This window comes from Callithrix jacchus, chromosome 1 (assembly GCF_049354715.1).
Source record: "Callithrix jacchus isolate 240 chromosome 1, calJac240_pri, whole genome shotgun sequence".
NCBI lineage: Eukaryota > Metazoa > Chordata > Mammalia > Primates > Cebidae > Callithrix > Callithrix jacchus.
In genome coordinates this window covers 42,520,330-42,535,782 of record NC_133502.1, presented here as the reverse complement: position 1 = coordinate 42,535,782, position 15,453 = coordinate 42,520,330, and the positions used below count along the sequence as shown (strand labels likewise).

General features: G+C 38.3%; 1 protein-coding gene across 9 annotated transcripts in view; it reads left to right on the top strand.

Moving 5' to 3' along the window:
* Positions 1-12,718, top strand: part of BORA (BORA aurora kinase A activator) — a 31,187-nt gene extending 18,469 nt beyond the window's left edge. For all 9 annotated transcript variants that reach the window (XM_008983551.5, XM_008983625.5, XM_008983494.5 and 6 more), the window contains 4 exons: positions 569-701; positions 3,084-3,694; positions 10,282-10,413; positions 11,680-12,718. In XM_008983551.5, coding sequence (XP_008981799.1) covers positions 569-701; positions 3,084-3,694; positions 10,282-10,413; positions 11,680-11,745 — 942 coding nt within the window. In that variant the 3' untranslated portion in view covers positions 11,746-12,718. The remainder of the gene's footprint in view (positions 1-568; positions 702-3,083; positions 3,695-10,281; positions 10,414-11,679) is intronic.
* Positions 12,719-15,453: the final 2,735 nt, after the last annotated feature.

Sequence of the window (15,453 nt, the reverse complement as noted above, 5' to 3'; positions counted from 1 at the left end):
GAGAAACTAAGAACGCATGACTGTATTCTCTCCCTTGGACACCCCTGGGAGATGTTGTTGGACGAGCTGCCCAGATTGCTTTCACAGGGAGGGATGGTTGTCTTGGGTATAATGCTTCACAAAGACTAACTCTAGTTCATATGTTGTCATTAGTCACAGGAATGTTTTAGGTCAGACTCTCCAAGTTTGTATTTAGATATGTATAGGATGATCACATTTATCATGAGCCTTTAGGTTATCTACTAAAGTATGTGACATTTACATATAATACAACTGGCTTGGTTTAATAGAGTAAATTATTTAAAAATTTTTCACAGATGATTGCTTACTGTGAAACTTAATGGTTTGTTCAAATACAATGTGTTTATATTTTGACTAATGTTCTACACTATTTCAGAATTTTTGTGGCAATCTTCTTAGTTTTCTTTGTTACAGGGTGTCTTTTGGTGGTTCTTGGGAACTAGTCCTAGTTTATAAATGTGTCTTGAAAGCCATGATGAATAGCGTGCAGTGTAAGAGTTAAGAAAGAGAATGATATAAATTTATTTACTATTTAATTTTATTACAGGGGCAGTTTTCTTCTAGCCCTATTCAGGCTAGTGCAAAAAGATACAGCTTGGGAAGCGTAACTAGTCCTTCACCTATTTCTTCACCCACTTTCTCACCAATTGCATTTCAGATAGGAAAGCCCTCACTCTCAGGTATGTAGCATAATACCAGTTAAAAGTCTTATACTATCAATATTTGTTATTAGAGAGGTTCTTTTAATTTGTTTTAATGATAGAGCTCCAAATAATCACTAACCTAACATTTAGAAACTTTAGTTTTTAAATAAAAGAACAATTTACCTTCAAAGGCTGGAATTCTCAACCAAGTTACACTGTAGTGTTAAATGCAGTTGCTTTAATTAGCAATATTTACATCCAACACTATCAAAAGGAAATATAGCAATTTTAGAGACAATTTGGTGTTCGTATGCCTTCTGACCTGTAGGTTTGGACTGGTAATATTCAGATTTTTGTAAAGGTATATTTGATTAAGGTTTTTAAAGTAAATATAAACTGTGTCTCTTTGCAGTACATGAATTTCTCTTTGAAAAAACTGTAGCACTTTTTGAAAACTATTCAGTATTTTTCTCAGTACAAAAAATTTTTCAGAAAACCGAAAAGTACACTTTGCTAGTCTTTACATGTATGTATATGGAAATACATATATGGTTATATATATGTCTACACATATATATAGATAGATAGATAGGTCTAGATCCTGCTTTTTTCACAAAGCATTCTGTGAGTATTTTCATAGGTTGTTCATGTCATTTGTAATTGTCTCAAAGCACAACTTCGAATTGCTATATAATATTACATTTCAGGAGTGCATCATTTGTTTTCAACCATTGATAAACATTAGAATTTTTCTAAGTTTTCTTTATCATGAAATTAATCATTATCCTTATGTATGCATGATGTTATACATACAGGTTAAATTCTCAGAAGTGAACTTATTTGGTCAAAGAGGGTGAATGTTTTTAAAGGCTTTTGATGAATTTTGCCAAATTTTCCTCATAAAAGGTTGTATCAATTGAAATTTTCATCAGTAGTTTGTAAGAAAGTCATTTCTTTCCAACGAGAAACACTGGTATTATTTTCGATGTTTACAAATTTGGCATATTACAGAAATATCTCACTGCTTTAAATTTTGTATCTTTGGTCACTAATGACATGAGCTCTCTCCAAATATTTATTGTCACTTATGTTTTTGGGGGGAATTGTTGGTTCAAACTCGTGTTATTATAAAATGAATGGCCTTCCCTTGTTTTAACTTCCATAATTTTATTATTTATGTGGCTGAACACTTTTTTTTTTTTTTTTTTTGAGACAGAGTCTCGCTCTTTCGCCAGGCACCAGGCTGGAGTGCAGGGGCGCGATCTCGGCTCACTGCAACCTCCACCTCCTGGGTTCAAGCAATTCTCCTGTCTCAGCCTCCCAAATAGCTGGGACTACAGGTGGGTGCCACCATGCCCAGCTAATTTTTGTATTTTTTAGTAGAGACAGGATTTCACCATGTTGGCCAGGATGGTCTCGATCTCTTGACCTTGTGATCTGCCCACCTTGGCCTCCCAAAGTTCTGGGATTACAGGCATGAGCCACTGCGCCCAGACGGCTGAACACTTTTCTAATGTATGTTTACTATTGGAAAGATTGTGTGCTTTTGTCCATTTTTGAAATTTTTGTTTTTAAGCTAATTAAATTACAAAAAACATTTTTTAGAGTTTTCAAGCATTTTTATCATTTTGATTATCATTGTTAGGCTCTTTATTGTTGCAGATATTGTCCAGTTTTTTGTTTGTTTTTTCATGTTGCTTGTATTTTACATAAACACATATGTTTTTACATTTTTCATTTACCAGGTACAGCTGTTAAGTTGTAGGTTTCAGCTGATTGGCTAGGGATTTTCCTTGTATATGAGCAATTGTTAGTATAATAGCAGTATGCTCATAAGCAAATAATTTTCAGTGAGTAAAATAATTTAATTAGAAAAGAGAAAGTGACCAGATGTGATGGCTCACACCTGTAATCCCAGCACTTTGGGAGGCTTAGGCCAGTGGATTGCTTGAGCCCAGGAGTTCAAGACCAGCCTGGTCAACATGGTGAAACCCCATCTCTACAAAAAACAAAAACAAACAAACAAAATTAGTCAGGCATGGTGGTATGCCTATAGGTCCAGCTAAGTTGGGAAGCTGAGGTGGGAAGCTCACCTGAGCCTGAGGAAGTCAAGGCTGCAGTGAGCTGTGATTGTGCCACTGCACTCCAGCCTGGGTGACAGAGTGAGACCCTATCTCCAAAGGAAAAAAAAAAAAAGGATAAAATGCCAAATAAATTATTTTTGAAGAGGTTCATCCTGCTTATTGAGATACATCCATTTGTGCTATTGTTTTTGATATAAAAATTTCACTTTGGCAAACACCACAACTGTTAGAGAAATCCAGTTTTTCCTGGCATGAAACGTGATTACCATTTAGTAATGGCTTTTCCATTTTCACGTTTTTATGATGTGATCTTTTTCCCCTTCCCACCTTTCAGAACAAAGGAAGTTTACTGTTCATTCTCCTGATGCTTCATCTGGAACAAATTCTGATGGGATTACTAACCCGTGTATCAGAAGTCCTTATATAGATGGCTGCTCACCAATTAAAAATTGGTCTCCTATGAGCCTCGAGATGTATAGAGGTGGTACTCAGTATTGCACCTCACTGATTCAGATACCTTTTACTCTTGAGACACATGGTGAAGAAGAGGAAGACAAAGAGAATATTCCTTCTGCAGATGTCTCATCACCAGCCATAGATGCTGCTGGAAAACACCTACGACAGTTGAGTAGTGAGGCTTCTACACACAGCACGCATTTGGTTGTGACTGCCATGTCTATTACACAAAATCAGTCCAGTGCTTCTGAGAAAGAATTAGCACTGTTGCAGGATGTTGAAATCGAGAAGGACAATAACACTGTGGATATGGTTGATCCTATAGAGACAGCAGATGAGAACACTTGGATTAAGGAGCCAGTTGATAATGGCAGTTCACCCATGACTGATTTTGTGAGTGGCATTGCCTTCAGTATTGAAAACTCTCATATGTGCATGTCACCTCTTGCTGAAAGCAGTGTCATTCCTTGTGAAAGCAGTAACATTCAGGTAAGGTATTTAATATTCTATAGCCCCTTCTCACTGCCTTGCTGTTCTTTATCCTTTCTTTTCTAAGATTATAGTATGAGAATGATAATGGATTAAACATGAGGACCATAATATTAGATAATAGTTTTTATAAATATTAATACCAAGTGTTATGAGAAGAGTACTTTTATTTTAATTATGACTGGATAGCATAGTGTGTATTCACATTAATTGATATTTATTTGGAGTAGGAAAAACTGAGAGCAGAAAAGAAATCATCCTGCCCTAGAGAAATCAATCCTGCTAAAGTTAGGCAGGATTCATCACTCTATCATGTGGATCTAGGCCCCCAAAAATATAAGGTCTGGTATAGTATTTGTATTCTAAAAATAATATCATTTTTGTTTTTCCTTTATGTGATTTAAGGGGGATAACAAAGTTTAGAGCATTTGTGGGTTTTTGTTTTGTTTTGTTTTTTGGAGAAAAGAGTTTTGCTCTATCACCTAGGCTGGAGTGCAGTGTTGTGATCTTGGCTTATTGCAACCTGTGCCTCCCAGGTTCAAGTGATTCTCCTGCCTCAACCTCTTAAGTAGCTGTGACTACAGGTATGCATCACCGTGCCTGGCTAATTTTTGTATTTTTGTAGAGATGGGGTTTAGCCATGTTAGCTAGGCTGGTCTCGAACTCCTGACCTCAGGTGATCCACCCACCTCGGCCTCCCAAAGTGCTGAGATTACAGGCATGAGCCACTATGCCCAGCCTTAGATTTTTCTATATCTGTATTTCTGGTTTTTTTCTTTTAGAAACGTGATTATAGCCAACATTTTTCATGAAATTATTAATTTCCAGTTTTGCAATGTCTCTGACAATGGGAAAACCTGATTCATTTCACAGCTACGTATACTTCATAATCAGCACTACAGAAACATTTGTCCCATTCATTGTTGTATTCTTTGAGCTGAGAATTTTGAAGGAACTTCAAAAGTCAGAAGGGGATGGCAATAACATCTAACACTTACATAGCATTACTATATGCCAAGTCCTATTCTGAATCTTTTACAGGTTTTAATTTGTTGAATCTTTACAGCAATCCTGTGAGGTATGTGTACTATTATCCCTGTTTTACAGACAAGGAAACAAAGGGTCAGAGAGATAAAGTAAATTACCTAAAGTTTCTATACAGCTAGGAAGTGGAAGAGCTGAGATTTGATCCTGGCAGTCTGGCTTTAGAGTCCATGTTCTTTCATCCAAAACTTTATACTGACCCATAATAATAGCTCATACTTACATAGTGTTTTGATATGTCAGGCACTCTTCTAACCACTTTATTAATTCATTTAATTCTCACACCAACTCTATAATGCTTTAGTATTGTCAGTTTGGGCATGCTGAAGTTAAAGCTCATGGAAGGATTCTAAATGACCCAAAATTGAATATAATATTTTGCTCCTATTTTTAAGCTTCTGTTGCCTATCCTAACTTCTAGGTTCATTGCTCAAAAAAAAAAAAATTATACTAGAATCACTTTTACATATTTTAACATCTATAAAGTTGGTTTCATAAATACAAAAAAGCACATACAGGCTTAAAAGTATATCCCTTAAAGATGTTGTTAATTTCTTTTACTCTGCCTTTTTTCACTTTCTCTTTTTTTTTTTTTATAGAGGAATTACAAAATACTTTTGTTGAAATACACTTTAATCATCATCCAATCAAACAACCCTCTGGAAGCCGTGGGTAGCATATTCTTGGGAACTATTCCTAGTGTATAAATGTGTGTTGAAACCCATGATGAATAGCATGCAGTGTAAGAGTTAAGAAGGACTACTAAATTGTAGTGACTACTAAATTGTCAAATGATCTATGCTTAATTACACTTGCAGGCATATTCCATTCATTTTTGAACTTCTCTTACCATTACAAACCTCTTCCTTCTATTGGATAAAAATATATTGTGTGATATCTCCCAAGCTCTTTACTCTTTAGAGTAAAATTTTACTCTTTATGATTCTCAGTTTTACTCATACCATCATAATGTCTATAAAAAATGCTTCATAAGGCTGGGCGTGGTGGCTCAAGCCTGTGATCCCAGCACTTTGGGAGGCCGAGGTGGGTGGATCATGAGGTCAACAGATCGAGACCATCCTGGTCAACATGGTGAAACCCCGTCTCTACTAAAAATACAAAAATTATCTGGGTATGGTGGCGCGTGCCTGTAATCCCAGCTACTCAGGAGGCTGAGGCAGGAGAATTGCTTGAACCCAAGAGGCGGCGGTTGTGGTGAGCCGAGATCGCGCCATTGCAATCCAGCCTTGGTAACGAGCGAAATTCCGTCTCAAAAAAAAAAAAAATGCTTCATACATCTCTGCCACATAGTTAGCTTTCTGCTAACTTTCTGAGGAAGAGTACATTTCTAAAGGCATTGCATGTCTGATGATGTGTCTGTCTCTCACATTTTAGAGTTTAGAAATGTCCTCCAGAGTTTGACGGCATTGCTTCCATTCAGTGAGAGATATGCAACGATTTCAGTGCTTAGTCTTTTGTTTATGATCTCTTTTTATTTCCCACTCTCTGGACATGGATAGGAATTTTTCTGTCTACAGGGTTCCGAAATTTCCATGATGTTCTTCATTGTGGGTTTCTTTCCATCCATTATGCTCTTCACTCAATGCCCTGACAGTTCCCTTCACTTCTTGGATCTTTACTTGAATAATAGATTTCTCCTCGGTCACTTTTAGTGTTCTCTCTGTAACTCCTTTTGATTCTCCAATTTCTAAAAATCTTTTTATTATTTATTTTTATTATTTTTTTTTTGAGACAGAGTTTCGCTGTTGTTACCCAGACTGGAGTGCAATGGCACGATCTTGGCTCACCCCAACCTCTGCCTCATGGGTTCAAGCAATTCTTCTGCCTCAGCCTCCCAAGTAGCTGGGACTACAGGCGTGCACCACCATGCCAAGCTAATTTTTGTATTTTTTGTAGAGATGGGGTTTCACCTTGTTGACCAGGATGGTCTCGATTTCTTGAACTCGTGATCCACCCGCCTCGGCCTCCCAAAGTGCTGGGATTATAGGTGTGAGCCACTGCGCCCGGCCCTATTTATTTATTTTTGATGGAGTCTTGCTCTGTTGCCAGTTTGGAGTGCAATGGTGTGATGTAGGCTCACTGCAACCTCTGCCTCCTGGGTTCAAGCAATTCTACTACCTCAGCCTCCTGAGTAGCTGGGATTACGGACATGCGCCACCATATATAGCTAATTTTTGTATTTTTTGTGGAGATGGGGTTTCACCATGTTGACCAGGTTGGTTCTCGATCTCTTGACCTCGTAATCCACCCGCCTCAGCCTCCTAAAGTGCTGGGATTACAGGCTTGAGCCACCGTACCCGGCCTGTAGTTTGCTTTTTTACTTTGTTTTTACTTAACCCAATTATGACTGAGGTTGCAATTTTTTGAATTTTTACAATCAGACCTTGGTGATGGCCTTGAGCAGTACTCCCACATGCTTAGTATTCCAATAATGGAACACAGAAGAAACAGCATATGCAGCATTTAAATGAAGATGAGAGGGATATTTTTAAAAACTAGGAATTGGGCAGAATAATTATTAATTAGTATCATGATTAATAATAGGTATCAGTCATATATCTTTTTCAAGTACCAGAGACCATGCCAGGCATTGTACAGTCAGAAGCTAATCCCTGTGATGCCTCACAGATCTAATAGATATCCTCATCTGTGAAATGGTGAGCTGTTTTATAAATGAGGGAACTGAGGCACACAAGAGCGGGTAGAATCTAGAGCCCTGATAGGAGTAGCTGAAGTAACCTTTCCATGTTTAAAGGAGGGCAGGGTGCCAGGATGGGTGTGGGTGCCAATATTTTTAGTTGAGGGGCGAGCATGGCATTAAAGAACATGCACTTGGGAAACTATAATGGCAGATTTCAGTTTATAGCCCAGCTCTGTTAGCTTTATAAACTCTAGAAAGTGATAGTTTCTTTCAGATTGTTTCCTCTTCTTTAAATGGGGATAGTAATAGGATTACAGGATATTAGCATTATCATTGTGATTAATATAAGTAAACAGTACCTGAACACTGTTTGTGGGAATATGAATTAGTACAGCCATTATGGAGGTTCCTCAAAAAACTAAAAATAGAACTACCATGTGATCCAGCAATCCTACTAGTAGGTATATATCCAAAGGAAAGGAAATCAGTATGTTGAAGAGATACCTGCACTCCAGTGTTTATTGCAGCACTAGTCATAATAGCCAGAATATGGAGTCAACCTAAGTGTCCATTAATACATGAATGGATAAAGAATATGTGGTACATATACACAGTGGAATACTATTCAGCCATAAAAAAAGAATTAAATCCTTATATTTGCAGCAACAGGGATGAACTGGAGGACATTAATAAGCCAGGCACAGAAAGATAAATACCACATGTTCTCATTCATATGGAAGCTAAAAAGGTTGATTTCATAAGAGTGTAGAATAGTGGTGGGTACTAGAGGATGGGAAGGGTAGAGGGAGCAGGGATAGGGAGAGGTGGGTTAATGGATACAAAAGCACAGCTAGATAGGAGGAATACATTCTAGTGTTCTATAGCACTATAGGGTAAGTGTAACTAACAATTTATCGTATATTTTCACATAGCTCGAAGAGCAGATTTTGAAAGTTACCAACACAATTATAAATGTTTGAGTTAATGGATGTGCTAATTACCTCGATTTGATCATTACACATAAACATGTATCAAAATATGTACATCATAAATATGTGTAACTGTGTGTCAGTTTAAAACAATAATAAAAGCAAAAATGTAAATAGTAGTGGGAGACAAGATCCTCTCAATGGTAACAACCAGGGGGGATTGAGAATAATGAGGGAAGAGCTCAAGTGCTGGGCCCAGATATCAAGGAATCACAAGGCACAGTTGTTGCCAATCAGAAGTTTTAAAAGACAATGACATCTGATTTATATGGTAAAAAAATAAATTTAGTAACAAAGTGCATGTTAAATGACTGACATAGAGACACCATTTAAAGGCACCATGGCCCAACGGGAATATAAACTTTGCAATTAGAACAAAGTTTGAATTAGAGTTCTTTTATTTCCAGGCTATGGGATCTTAAGGCAAGACTTATATAACAGTGAATAGAACATGACTTTTTAACTGTTAGCCCCTCTGCCTTCTTAGCTATGAAGTGAGATTGATGCCTACCTTGATGCCTGTGGGTGATAACAAGATATCTGTGTTGCTCGGTTGGTACATATTAGGCATGGACATTAGTAGCAGTCTAGATGAGGGACAGTGAGGTCAGCCACCATCTCAACTTGGCTCCCATTGATCCTGCTTTTTCCATTAAAGTGGGACAAACTCCCTGCATGCCTTACTTCCTGCTGTACTAATGAGTAACTTTTCCCTCGATATATATCCAGTTATGTACTAGTATTGCGTTATGAGCCAGCTATTTGGCAGTGATGAGTATGAGAAAGAAGAGCTATTGGCAGAATCTCTGGGAGCAATCTGACATTTATGTTTTTGATCAAGTAGCTGTTGAATGATAGCAGAACACGGTTTTTTCACCAAAATGTTACACATCACAAGGCTTTTACACGACCTCCAGTAGTCAGCAGATATGTATCCAGCCTGAAAATGGGGATCAGTTTTTCAGGATTATGAGTGATAGACTGCACTTTCTAGTCCTCTGTAGGTTTGTGAGGGGAACAAAATGACAGTCATCTTTTCCTTCTCTCTGATCCTAACTTGCAGGGAGGGCTTAAATGCAAAGTGATTCCCTTGTGGATTGCTTTCTCTGGTGCTCAGCATTATGCAGGTAAATGGTGTTGTGCAGTGAACAGAACCTGTACTTAGGTCTCAGATCTTTATCACCTCATCACTGGATGACATTGTGAAAGTTAAGCTTTCTAAGCCTTAATTTCCTCCTTTCATAAAGTTATAGGGTTGTTGAAAGAAGAAAAAATATTAAATATTACAGAGATAGTGCCTGGCCTTTTTAGAGACCCCAATGTTATGTTATTTATAATCCAAGTTAGAAGTTTGCTAAAATCTTTCTCTCTTGCACTGAAAGTGTATCTTAGAATGCTACAGTTTTTATTAACCTGAAAAGCTGAACATCTACAGCCGTTATACATGTGGCATTATCTTGAACAACTAAGGTGTGAATATAACCCACCTTTTTAAAGGCAGCATGCCTTTTTGGTAGATTTTATTTAAGGTTGCAGCCAAGCCATTTAGAGACAAGCCTGGAAAATGAGTTGGAAGGTGAAGTTAATTGTAATACTCATTTTCATCTACTAGGTATGATCACAAAGTAACAGGAAAGCATTTTGTCAGTAGATTGTTCACTGATTCTTAAGGAAGTTACAAGATACATTTCATTGGAAGGAATTGTAAAGTAACTACAATAATCAGTACTACGTAGAAATACTTTTGTGTATTACTTTTGAATTTTGTTCAACATGATCAACATTACATGTTAGTATCAGTCAGATGTAGTGAACAATAGTTTATAGTGGTTTACTTAAAATACTTGACTTTTAAGTTCCTCACAATATATTTTTCTTTTTTCTCCTGTCAGATGGATAGTGGCTATAATACACAGAATTGTGGAAGCAATATTACAGATACAGTTGGAGCAGAAAGTTACTGCAAAGAAAGTGATGCACAAATTGGTGAAGTTGAGAGTACATCTCAAACGTTTAATATGAAGGTATGAAGAAAATGTAAAGAAAAATTAGTTTTTAGGTTAGAAATAGGAAAGAATTTTGATTATTAGAGAATAGTACTATTGAGAAGCTATATGAAATCGAAAACACTAAAAGGTAAGGCTGATTTCTTAAAATCCAATACCCTTTAAATATTTTGGTTGCTCTGAATGTAACATGAGTATGTTACATACTACAAAGTGTGCAAAGGTAGCATATATTTGATGAGGGCATTTACTGAACCTTGCAGATGATGGTTATGTGTTTGTACTTGGAGAAACTCATCATCATTTCAGGTACTAGTCAGGACAGTCTTTAATTTTATATGCCAATTTCTTTTGTATTTTATGTTTGATAGAGACAGGGCCTGCTGTGTTGCCCAGGCTGGTCTCATAACTCCTGGTGTCAAGCAATCTTCCTGCCTCAAGTCTCACAAAGAGCTGGGATTACAGGCATGCACCAACATGCTCAGCCTTGTATGCCATTTTTCTTTTTTCTTTCCTTTTTTTTTTTTCTTGAGACAGGGTCTTTCTGTCACCCAGGCTGGAATGCAGTGATGCAATCATAGATCACTGCAGGCTTGAACTCCTGGGCGCAAGCCATCCTGCCTCAGCCTCCTGAATAGCTAGAACTACAGGTATAAGCCACTTCACCCTGCTGTTATATGCCAGTTTCTTATAAAATACTGTAAATATCAGCAAATGTGCAAACAAAGTTTAATAGGGAGTCCACCTTAGTTTTCTTTTCTTACCAACTGTCTTTCTGTTGTATGTAGGTAGTATCAGAGCAGGTCTCTTCTAATACTAACCTGAACAAAATCCATCCTGTTTCAGAAAATAGTTTTCTATCTAAACATAAGTAGAGATACATGAAAGATTTTTTGAGACGGGGTCTCATCCTGTCATCCAGGCTAGAGTGTAGTGGCATGACATCTGCTCACTGCAGCCTTCACCTACCAGAGTAGCTGGGACTACAGGCATGTGCCACCATGCCAGCTTCCTTATAATTTTGTGTAGAGATGGGGTCTCACTATGTTGCCAGGGCTAGTCTTAAACTCCTGGGCTCAAGCAGTCCTCCCACCTTGGCCTCTCAAAGTGTTGGGATTCTTTTTAATACAGAATATTGATTTATAAAATACCGTGTCTTTACTGTCCCTTCAGAGTTCAGCTAAAGAAACGTGCTTTTAGGTTTTAAAGACAGTTCCAATAATAACTGCATCCTCGAATGGTCCTACTTAAACTGAAAACAACGTATTATCTTCTTTTTCACAGCAAGACCACACAACACAGAGGTGTTGGATGAAAACAGCAAGTCCTTTTCAATGCGGCAGTCCATAGAATACCTCTGTTAGAAACAAAGACTAAGCTTAAGAGTTCCTTGCATATATCTTTGTGCACAGGATCAATGTAATGGTGACAGGGAAAAAATTGCTTCAAGTAACATGCTTAGCTTTCCCTCCTTAATGTGAAAAATCAAGGGCTTACTGACATAGGAACAACAGAAATGCTCCTGGAACTTCAGGTTGCTGAATAGCAAGTTCATTTTTTACCAATAAATATTTTTATACTTACCTTGAGTGGCGTCTTTAACAACAAATTATGACAGAGCTGAATGCTCGTATCCTACAGGGTCAGTGAACTACTTATTAAGCCTTACTGATAGCACTAAATTTAGCAGTTCTGAGAGCACGTGAAACTATGTTGCAACTGAAGGTACTATATATTTTTACATAAAAGATTGAACATACAGATGATTTATAACCCATATGAAGAAATCTTAGATATAAAACTAACTTACCAAAGATACAGAAAAAAAAACGAAGTTTCTTGAAATTTTAGTTCTTGAACTGTTTACCTCTGTGAGGAAAATTCTTAATTCCAGTAATAACTGTCTAAAAATGTAAATACTAGATAGGTAGTACAAGCGATATCATCACATGTATTATCTATGGGGGCTAATGTGTGGTTCCCAGAATAAAATATACCTCATGCCTAGGGTAGGGACATCCTTTCCAGTTCAAACGTGGGTAGGAATGTGGGAGAACCAAGGGAAACACTGGGACTGGGAGAGTGGAGTTCCTGTAGGGCGGAGGCCTGTGAAGTAACACTGGTCTGATATGTATGTTATATATACAAGAATTTTTTTAAAAAACATATAACCATGTTGAGAATAGATGGGTATATAACATGTTTGGAAATACTATCGTTGAAGAATGTGTATTTGTATTTACAAATCAACATTTAAAAACTATCTCATTTAAAAGGGAATAATGTGTATGTAGCCCTAGGAAATAAAGACCTATGTTATCAATGTGTCATTTTCTTCTTTCCTCTATAACCATTTCCTGAAAGCTTAACTGCTGACCTGCAGAAAATGTGCCACATTATGTACCTGGCACATCGTCAACACACTAACCATGAATGCCATTAGCCATTAGGGGCCATGGCTACAGATAATTGCATTGGAAAGTTGTCTTTAATCACATAAGTGTTAAATTGTTGGGGAAAGCAGCAAAGGAGAAAGGACTTACAAAGTGCCTACATAAATTGTTTATGAGTAACCCATAAACAAGGAACTAAAAACTGCAGGAGGCCTCTGAGGAAGAAGTCCTCTCCATGCCTCATGTTCTGAAGCAGGGTAAACTTGGCTCTGGTACCATAAACATTGTGCTCAAGGACGTAAAACCCCTTTGTAGCACTATGATGTCGCCAGACTTGTAGGCTCCTTGTAAGGCCCGCATTCCACCAGCTGCACATAGATAATAAGCTAAATATAACCATATGTTCTTGTTTTGTGAAACTCCCAAACCACCACTGTTATCTATCTATAGAATGATATACCAGTTCCAGCCCACTGATTCAGTTCTGGCTCACTGATTCACTCCACTGTCACCCTCTCCCACTGTTACTCCACCCCTACCCTGTAGATCAAAGTGATTGCAACCAATAAATGGAGTGGATGATCAGAGTTCGGGGCCTTCACTGCCTCATCCATAGTAAGTGATGGCCCCCTGGTCCCACTATCTCTTAATCTTTCTCATTCCTTTGTCACTACTGAACTCAGGGTTCCCACAGGTGATGTAGGGCTGGCTCCCTATATTCTGGTGCCCAGCGTGGAACTGAAGGATCCCTACATTCTGGTGCCCAAAGTGGAACTCACTGATCCCTACGTTCCAGCACCCAATGTGTGGGGTCATGGATTCCCAACATTAAATTCAATATAAATTTACCTAAAAACAACTGGTATACATAAAAGGAGTTCTGGGTACTAAGGGTAGAAGCCTTCCTGGCTATAGTTTTTTTTTAATAGCACAAGTTAAGAAATAAAATGGTGGCTATAACCTGTATTCAAATCCCTACTTGTCACTACCTGATCTGAGCTGATATGGTGTGGCTGTGTCCCCACCTAAATCTAACCTTGAATTGTAACAATCCCCAAGTGTCAATGGTGGGACCAGGTGGAGGTGGCGGGATCGTGGGGGCAGTTTCCTCATGCTGTGCCTGTGATCATGAGCCAGTCTCATGAGATCTGATGGTTTTATAAGCGCCTGGCATTTCCCCTGCTTGCACTAACTTTGTCCTGCTACCCTGTGAGGAAGAAGAGTTCCTGCTTATCCTTTGCCTTCTGCCATAATTGTAAGTTTCCTGAGGCCTTCCTACCAATGCAGAACTGAGTCAATTAAACCTCTTTCCTTTATAAATTACCCAGTTTGGGGTTATTTCTTCTTAGCAATGTGAGAATGGACCATATGCCTCCATTTTCTCATCTGTTAAATGGAGATAATAGTCAGGCCTAACAGGGCTTTTTGAGTTTTAAGTAATATATTCCATGTAACCTGCTTAGCATAAGCACTGGCACTAGAAACAGAACATTTAAAATTACTGAATAGGACTTACGGGAAAATAACTAAGTCTCTGATCATCTTGAACTACTCAGTTGGGACGTATCCCTGAATTAAACCTTATTATTAGCTGAAGCATAAGAAAACAAACTTGGAAAGATAAAATAAGGCCAGTCACACACTGCCTTACCTGCTCTTTTTCTCTGTTGTTCTCTACTGCAGGTAAACTACGGCCTGTAGGCAGTTTTTCCTTTTTTTTTTCAAGACAGAGTCTTACTCTGTGGCTCAGGCTGGAGTGCAGTGGCACGATCTCGGCTCACTGCAACCTCCGCCTCCCAGGGTCAAGCAATTCCTTTGCCTCAGCCTCCCAAGTACTGGGATTACAGTGCTTGCCACCATGCCTGTATTTTTAGTAGAGATGGGGTTTCGCCACGTTTGCCAGGCTGGTCTTGAACTCCTGACATCAGGTGATCCACCCACCTTGGCCTCCCAAAGCGCTAGGATTGCAGGTGTGAGCCACTGCACCTGGCTGGCAAAGTCTTTTAAACGATTGGTCGGGGTGGGGGAATCAAATGAGTAATGTTTTGTGACACATCAAAATTATAATGACATGCTGTATAATTTTTGGTCAACAGTGGGCCACATATATGATGGAGTTGAAATTTTCCTATTGCCAGATTACAATGGAGTTGAAAAATTCCTATTGCCTGGGGACATAGCCATGGTAACATCATGGTGAAATTATTTATGTAGCCTAAGTGTATAGTGTTGATAAAAGTCTTTAGTAACATCCTAGGCCTTCACATGCACTAACCACTTACTGACTCACCCAGAGCCAACTTCCAGCCCTGCAAACTGTTCATGGCAAGTGTCCTAAATAGGTGTACCACTTTATATCTATATTTTTACTGTACCTTTTCCATGTCTAGATATGTTTATATACTCAAATACTTAGCACTGTGTTACAACTGCCTACAGTAATCAGTACAGTAACACGCCATACAGCTTGGTAGGTTAGGAGCAGTAGGTTATACCACATAGGACGCCATAGTGGGATATACCATCTAGGTTTGTGTAACTACATCATGATGTTCACACATGGACAAATTTGCCAAGTGACATTTCTCAGAACATATCCCTATCATGGTGACGTGTGACTATGAAACTTAACAAATCAGGTTTTGTTGGAACACAGCCATGTTCA